At 35.6% G+C, this 8,784-nt stretch overlaps 1 protein-coding gene across 1 annotated transcript; it reads left to right on the top strand.

Moving 5' to 3' along the window:
* Positions 1 to 3,173: 3,173 nt before the first annotated feature.
* LOC146145349 (arrestin domain-containing protein 1-like) lies at positions 3,174 to 7,827 on the top strand. The gene is made up of 9 exons (XM_083389734.1): positions 3,174 to 3,360; positions 3,552 to 3,647; positions 4,168 to 4,263; positions 4,352 to 4,479; positions 4,619 to 4,798; positions 6,269 to 6,359; positions 6,437 to 6,537; positions 7,046 to 7,145; positions 7,408 to 7,827. The coding sequence occupies exons 1-9, from the start codon at positions 3,249 to 3,251 to the stop codon at positions 7,446 to 7,448; spliced, it is 945 nt and encodes a 314-aa protein (XP_083245860.1). The 5' UTR covers positions 3,174 to 3,248; the 3' UTR covers positions 7,449 to 7,827.
* The last annotated feature ends 957 nt before the right edge of the window (positions 7,828 to 8,784 follow it).

The raw sequence follows: 8,784 nt of genomic DNA, 5'->3' as shown, positions 1-8,784 counted from the left end.
TAATAAGAATATCAAAGCCCATACAAAATTAGGTGTCATTTTGAACGATTCGAATAAGTTTTTTCAATTTCAACATAGAGAGAAGGCACTGGTAGTAAGTGTATATATATCGCTGAGGCAAACATCTGAAAGAAGGAAACGAGAGATACACTATCTAAACCGGGTTGAGCGGCGATTAGAAGGTAGGTCGTCGATAGCAGATAAGGCCATCCACGTGATTCAGATGTTAAAAAGAAAGAGAGGTATGGAAGCTTGGTCTGCATTAATTTCTGGGTTGTGCCGTGTTATTTCTACGGTTTCCTTTATCAAAAGACGACGCCAACATCGACTTGTCGCAAGAATCTTGGTTTTTTTTAAATCTATTGTGTGACCAGGATTTTGAAGCAAATGCCTGGCCACGTCTGTGTCCTGCGTGGACCGTGATGAAGGGTCGTGGTTGTCCATACGCGCTTGTAGATTACGCTTGGTTTGTCCAATATAAGTAGATCCGCACAAACATTCCACTTTGTAAATCACTCCTGACCGACGTAGCAACTGCTGATGGTCCTTGTATACAAAAAACGATATCTCATGTTGTTCTTTCTAATGGGATCATTGCTAGTTTTGACTTAAATTTGAATTACATTTACACTATTACGGTATTTTTATAACATTGGTCAAATTGCGATTACTTTTGGTGTACTGCCGGTGCGCCGTTGTTACGTTTGTGATATTCGCAATTTTAGCCCAATTGTTAAAAAGGGACAAATATCCAGGTTTACGCCAAAAGTATGTACATGTACCTAAAGCAGGGGTGTCCAACTCAAACATGCCGGCGTGCCAATTTTTATCTTATAACTTCTTCCCGTGCCAAAGTTTCGTAACCGAACCAATTCTTTTTAATCATAAAAACGCTTATTTTACCAAAAATAAGAACGTTTATTTAAACTTGAAAAAAAACTGTCTAGTTGAAATGCGCATCACTACATCAAAGTGTCTCTCGGTTAGCTGACTTTTGTTTCTTCACACCAAGCTATATAACATTACGTAAATGCTAGCCTCCACACAGTATAATGTTACTATATCAAAAGTAATTGTTGGTTGTCGTGATTGCCGCGATTGTTTTATATTGTGAACAAACAAATTGGCTGTATAACAAACTTGGTATTTTCTGGCAATTAGCTGAATAACAAATTGAGCTTTTTTGGCAATTGGCTAAATAACAATTTTAGTATTTTTTGGGGAGGGCTTGCGTGCAATTTTTTATTAGGTCGCGTGCCACATTTGGCACGCGTGCCGCTTGTTGGACACCCCTGACCTAAAGGTACGATTCAAGTTTTATTTGCGTCATAACGACTTTTTAATTCTAAAGAAGAAAATGTATTGTGCTTATGGCTCAACAATGGAGAATTGACTGCTGTAAACTTGTGAAGTAACTTGAACAATTTACAAGTTTTTCTTTTAAGTAATGCGAAAGTGAAAAAATTAGCTTTATTTTGCATCTGAAAAGTATTTCGGTTGGTATGGCATAAATAACCGTGTGTTACAATCATTTAGGAAACATGCCGCGTGCCGAAAAAATAATCCCCTGATCTAGCACTCACGACATTCATTCATCACGTGATGTGACGAAGCTTGTCAAATGCTGTCTGTTTTAATGCCTATTTGTTGGACGTTTACCGGTATTGTTTCGATTTTCTAAGGCGGGTTAGCATCTCCAGCGTTGAATATCACCTATCTGCCACATAACGGTCGTTTATCGCAGTACATTTCATTAATATTTGCTAAAGCTTGGACATAATAATAGACCAATTCAAATAAGTTGCCAAGAGAATTTTTTTCAACCGCATCTTCATTGTTTTTTTCAACCGCATTTTCATTGTTTTTTTCAACCGCATCTTCAAGTGTACAAATATTGTCTAATACACAAACAATAAGTTATACTGATTTAATGTGAACTTGGTTTGTCTTTTGGCTAGCTTAGCTTTAAAATAAGTTTGCATATTAGAACACACATATTGTTGACTATTTTAACTACGTAAGTGCTAAAAATTGTGATGCTGTCTTTTCACATAGATCAACGCTTCTTTACCGTTGCGCCCTGGAAGGCCGCCAAGTGCGTCACGGAAAACGTGTTCAAAATGTTGGACATATATTTTTTCACATTTTCTATTAGGAAATGTAATAAAAACTTGCAAGAAATTTAAAAGAAATGCCGGTATACCAAAAAAAAATCGCTTCAGATATGTCTTTACTTAAAAAGGTTAAACACTGACCTAGATTAACTTTAAATGTTATCGCGTTCCCTCAAACTAGTTTTATAACACTTTTTTTAATTAGTAGTTTTGGTGACGACTGTGAACTCGAATTTTAAATCAAACAAACGCTTTTCATCGCGCTTTGCGCTAACACTTTACTGCCGCCTTAAATGCAATTAAACACGATTTTAAGTATAAAAACAATCCGAGGCACGGTTGATTTACAGTTGTTCTAACATGAAAATAACACAACTCTTAGTTAACATTTTGTGCGGCCCGCAGAGATTTTCTGAGTTTGGTATTGGCCCACGACAAAAAAAAAAGGTTGCTGACCCCTGTTTTAATGTATGTAGTATTAAATGATATCCTTAAAAACGGGTTTGTGGAAACCCGTTTGCAAAACATAGGCTGTTAGCCCGTCAACAGTTAAAACGAGCCTCACGACTTCGACCATGTGAGCGCACAGCGCATAACTTGTTTAGATCGAAAGACAGCAATTCAAATGTACACGTGTACAATGGGCAAGAAATACGAAGCGGCATCACGTGCGTCGTGCGATGACGCAACACTCGTGATGCGCTGCCAACGTGTTGTTGAATTCGCGCGAAATAGTTTCGTCACCAGACCGGCGCATCTACTTATTTTTATTATCTGCAATCGCTAAACTAAAATCACGTGAACTATATTGTCCATTTTTACATGGGATTGCCTCAGCATTTTTCGGGTTTGCATTCTGCATAAATACAGCAAGCCATCGACAGGATTAAGTACTTTGCTGCAGCGTGCAAGCTACACAGTTGTAAATTCCGAGAGCATAAACTGGAAGAATAAGCAATTGGCTTGCTGTTGGCAAAATAGAATGTTACTCGTAATACTATAATTTCGAGCATAGGTTAAGCTTGAATAAAATGCGCCAGACTGTATTGTCCTAATTCGTTTTAATTTAAATTTCAGAATTTGTTTAAGCAAACTCTAAATAATTTATCTTTGATTATTTGCAAGAACGAAGAAATGAAACCTACAGTGGAAATAATTTTCGACAGAAAGGGAAATGAATTTGAAGCCGGTGAAACCGTCAAAGGTGTTGTTACTTTTATCAACACAGCTGAGATAAGAAATCGAGGCAAGTCAATTTTAAACGCTAAACACGAATATTTCCGGTGCGTTTTTAAGTTTACTTTACATTGTTTTATTGTAAAACCACAATACACCAAAACATATTTCATTACTGTATTTTTTTAATGACAGAATTAAAGTTGAAAATTTGGTCATGGCCACGAAATTGAAATCTGTTTAAATTGCTGCGTTTTTTAGGTATCTTTGTGCGCTGCATTGGCAAGTGTCAAACAGGATACAAGAAAGCTGAGATTGAATATTATATCAATGATAAAGTGGAAGTGTGGCCAAAAGGTATAGTTTGTGACGTTATTTGAAAGTTAAAACCATTTTGGATAGTCGTGTTGTGACGTTGCGAATGCTTTTTAGGGTGATTTATAATACATGTAATTTAGGCTCCGTGATAGGATAATTTGTCTATATGGGCTTAATTTGTCTATATGGCATAATGTAAACAGAAAAAAAGAGCTGAAACAATGCAAAATAAAATGTAACTTCATATGCTTCGTTCATTAAACCCTTTTGATGAATAGCAATGAAAATTAGATTATTTCCAAGTCAAGTACTACTATAGAGACCGAAAAAATGCCCGGCCAAACCAGTTTGTAATTGAAATTTTAAATTATGGTATATTGCCACATTAGCTTGCAGCACGACTGTCAGGTCATGAATCATAAAGTATAACTATGGGAAGTATAATCCACGTTACATAACGTTATTCTGGCTAGTTTAATTACAACTATTAACCAATACATTAATAGTGACTTTTATTTAACCACATCAAAAAAATATATTGTTTTCCCTTTGCGTACAGAGAAAACTGATGAGTGTGGCAAAGTTTTGGAAGCCGGCCGAAACGAATTTCCGTTCGAGTTTGTGATTCCCACTGGCTCTCCAATTTCATTTAACGGTAAGAGGAAGGTTTTGATAAATAAGTATAACTGGACAAAACTGCACCAAGTTGTCCATTTGTAAATGCCATACTTGTGTAAAAACAGGAAAACATGGTTCTGTTGAATACTACGTCGAAGTGGAAGTGGATAGAGTTTTCAGACCGAGCAACTATAAATTCCAACGGACATTTTCAGTCTGCAAAAGAAACGAAGGAAAACATGAACTAAGACTGGTAGAAACATGTGAATTTTTTCAAAAAAAAAAATAGAATCCCCCCAATTGTACAGTATATTATACCGTTAACGTATTGAATTAGAATTACTATTATCGAAATTTGGCTATATAGGCATTTTAACGAAAGTCTTGTTCAGGATTCCATGAATGCAAGTGTCGTACAATCACCTTTCATGTTTTGCAAACCCGACGATTTCACTCTCGGGGTCAAATGCGATCGAAATCTTTATAGAAGTGGTGACGTTATTCACATCCAAGCGGACATTGGAAACAAGAGCTGCTGTATTGTGACGGGATTGCGATGCTCACTGGTTCAGGTAAATGTTCAACGTGTTATGAATGATGTTTTGCATTATCAGGGTTCCAATCTTCGAGAGATTTTGCAAACTATTTAAAAACGCTATGAATAGAAAATTATATATAGGAAAAGAACCCTGGTAATATCTGTTAAGACCTTGTGAGATATTTTTGTCAAAATAATTGTCTTTTATAGCCAGGGTTACCATCTTCTCAGACCAAAAATAAGCACGCTAATAAAGACCAGGGGAAGATCCAGGATTCCGGGGGTGAAATCCAAGCTTTTAGGAATAACGTTATAAAATAAGATAAAAACTTGAAAACAGCTATTTTTGTATGCGCAAAACGTAGCTTAATCCACCGAAGCTCGAAAAAATGCGTTTACTTGGTAGAAATTGGCAAGTTAATCACTCCTATTTAATTCAAGCTTTATATTTTTTTTACTTTTTTGCGCCAGAACGCATCTGTACACCTTTTAAAGCAGGGGTCGGCGACCTTTTTCTAGTCGCGGGCCAAACCAAACTCAGCCAGTTTTCGACGGGCCTTAATATATTTCCATTTCGATATAGCTACCATGCTCACGTCGCCTTCGGTCTGAGAAGCCCTCTCAAAAAGCCAAATATACCTAAAGGGCGAGGAAATACGACTCGCGCGAAGCGCAGAAAATTTTTTGCACTTTTTATTTAACATAGTTGAAAACATGAGGCATGGCCGATTGGCCGTGTTCACCGTCCATCTTGTGAAACAGGTCGCGGGCCGGATGCAATTTACTGGCGGACCGGATCTGACTCGCGGGCCGTAGGTTGCCGACCCCTGTTTTAAACCGTGGTGCATGGCAGCATGAAACGCCTGAAGCTGACCTGCCTGGTAGTTAAGTTTAGTTCACTTGGCGGAGTTTGGCTTGTAATAAAATTATTTATTGAATGATTTACTGTAATGCGTCACGTAAATGTCAGTCCTCACGTCAAGCCAAAAGTGTACTTAATTGATAAAGCAAGCTACCACAATTCCATAGGATACAATGCATTTTTTTGATTTAGAATAAACAATCACAACTCTTTAATCTGGGTTAAAGAACTTGGTAAATATAAATAAAGGAAGTCTCTCACTCCTCCTTTAATGTTAAAATAATTGATAAAGAACACTTTTAGAAACTAAAATAAGACAAGCTAAGCACACAACTCTAAAATAATCACGTTTCTTAGAAATAAGCACATTTGTGTTTTCTAAGACACTGCACCCAAAAATAAGCACATTTGTGTTTTCTAAGAAACTGCACCCAAAAATAAGCACAAATCTTAGAAATAAGCACGGTATGGCAACCCTGTTTATAGCCTATAGGCCCTATTCGATCATATTTTGACATCATCGTTGGATAACTTGTGAGCCACCAAAATCGTGGCGTCGTATGAAATTCTAATCAAAGAAAAACGAGATCAAACTGTTATAAAGTACAATGATCAATATATAAATTTTCATGTTATTTGCAGGAGGCGACTTTAAAGGGAGATTTTCTCTGCAAAAGTCACAAAGTTTCTTTAGTCAATCAAGTCGAAGTGATGCAGAAAATGAACAATGAAGGTGTGCATAAAAATAGTAATGCGTATTTTGCTTAACAGATATTTAAATCACTAATGCTTAATACATTGCCTTACCAGGTCCTTCAACATTTACTTGCCAAGAAAATCTAATTATTCCAGCAGATGGTTTGCACAGCCTTCAGGGTTGTTCAATGATCACTTTGAAATACTGCTTAAAGGTAGGCTATAGCAAAGTGCATGGTTGTTCGAATTATTATTAAACTAATTTCAAAAACACTAGATTCAAGGTGGTAAAGTATTTTTATTGTATGTAGAGATGTTATTTCGTCATATTACATTTGGCACATTGGTAGTGGATTGCTTATTTTTTTTTACTCTAAGTTGTAAATAAGGGTCGTTTTTTAACAGATTATTATACAGATTGAAAAGCAGACAAAATATTATGGTTTTGTACTACCATAGCATAGTTCAAGAAAATGATTTGTCATAGACAGTAAAATCTTTAAAAAAATTAAAAAAAAAGAAACATTTTCTTTATGTTTTCAAGGCATAGAATTGGTTAACATAATAAAGTTTTTACATGAAAAAAGAATAGAGGCCTAAATTGGTATAAAGCAAATAATACGAATATTTATACTTACGAAGGAAATTAAAATATGTTTTCTGTCAATTTATCATATCGACTCTCCAAAAACAACGTGTTCACTTTTTTGCATTCTGTGTCAGATCGAGGCCTTGATCAAGTACGGCAATCCTATTTGTGTCAGCATCCCACTTCACATTGCTTCGCCTGGAACAGAAAAAGATACCCTTTTTCTTGCAGATGGTACTTGCACTTGAAAAAACAATTATTCGTTACCTATACACACGTTTTGCTGATTTTTTATCAAAAACAATAGTTTTGAATGAAGTATAGTTTCATCTTGTCCAATATTTTGTGTCCAATAATTGTGTGATCAAAGTAACTGAAGCTAACTATATATCTCTCTATTCTTAGTGATAAATGGCACAAGTGTAACATGACTAACAAACTCCGTTAATTGCTCCGGTATGTGGCTATAATACTAATATCATTTTTTTAATTACAGAAGTGAACAGCAAAGGCGATGTTTTCGCAACTAAAGAATAAATCACTTTACTTGGCTTTCATCATATAGTTTGGAAAAGTTTTCTGTGTTGTTTATTTGCTCGTTTATTACTTATTCGAACTTACCTATTTGTTTTTAAAGACGTTATTAACCTATGACATTTTATGTTATTTTATCTTACAGTTTGCAAAAACTTTTAATGTTATTTTATTTGCACCTTTATTGTGAATTGTCACTTACCCACATGTTTTAACGACTGCATTTAACCGTTGTTTTGCGCGTTACCGTATACACATTATGTACGTAATAAAATCCTGTTTTAGCCTGTAAATTTGTACCCATATTCAACTAAGTTGCTCTTTAAATTGTGGGGTATAAAATACAGTTAATCCTACTACTTCAACTCATGAAATACATAAGATGTACAAATCTGGTAATCTGTTGAATATACAAAGCTCTGCTGACATAAGACGAAAGCGTTATAGGATAGATTGTTGGATTTAATCAAATACAACCGGTTCTATCGAAACAATTATTACCTTCAGGTCAAGGCAATTTACTCCGATGACGAAATTTCAAAGTCTTTCGTGGAACAGTCATTTCCTCAGACCTTAAGCATTTTTTCAATAAACATTCGGAAGTCGTTTAAGTTTTGGCTTGCTCTGCGTCACGGAATGATTCACAAAAGAATGATCGCATAGGTCGAAAAACTCGTTGCCACGCCGCACTGGGAATATAGACAAAAAACAGAGGCGTGAATATACCATCAGGGGAAACGGGATTCAGTACAATTTTTCGCATACATCTAGTTGCCTTTATGCTGGTTTTATGCTGTTCTAAGCTTTACACACACAAAAAAGTAGGTAAATATCATCTCAAAAACGCTTCTACCGTATTGCCAGCCCCTTTGTTTTACATGGAAAATTGTGCAATGCATTTCGTTTTGGACGGTTTGGGCTTTATTTTGTTCATTCTTGTTGTGTTTGGATTACTTATTGTATTGCAACTTTTTAAGACATTGTAGTCAGCACAATGTGGAATGTTGCAAGGCCCAGGAAAAGTACAAAATATACAGAAGACGTGATACAGAAAGAGAACCACTTAAAGGGGTTGCAAAAACAAGTTTTTTTATTGCATAACTTTATTTTCGCCTAAAATGACATACAAATAACTCGTTTACCGAACCTTGCTCCTTTAGGCTACTTCATAATTGAATCAGTATAGTGTCATTATTAGGGCGAATATTTTTTGACCTAAAAATTGACAAATTTCGACCTAAAAATATTTTTTTGACGAAAGTTTGACCTATTAAAAATACCTTGATTTAAACACCATGCTGGTGTTTAAAGTACTGCATTAGTGTCTTGACGTTATCAA

This window comes from Ascidiella aspersa, chromosome 5 (genome assembly GCF_963924565.1).
Source record: "Ascidiella aspersa chromosome 5, kaAscAspe10.2, whole genome shotgun sequence".
Lineage (NCBI taxonomy): Eukaryota > Metazoa > Chordata > Ascidiacea > Phlebobranchia > Ascidiidae > Ascidiella > Ascidiella aspersa.
This window is presented reverse-complemented; position numbering and strand designations above follow the sequence as displayed.

Coding starts and splice junctions, on each gene's coding strand:
- LOC146145349 (XM_083389734.1), top strand. CDS start 3,249: ATGAAACCTACAGTGGAAATAATTTTCGACAGAAAGGGAAATGAATTT. Junction 3,361..3,551: donor AGCTGAGATAAGAAATCGAG/GCAAGTCAATTT, acceptor TGCGTTTTTTAG/GTATCTTTGTGCGCTGCATT. Junction 3,648..4,167: donor AGTGGAAGTGTGGCCAAAAG/GTATAGTTTGTG, acceptor CTTTGCGTACAG/AGAAAACTGATGAGTGTGGC.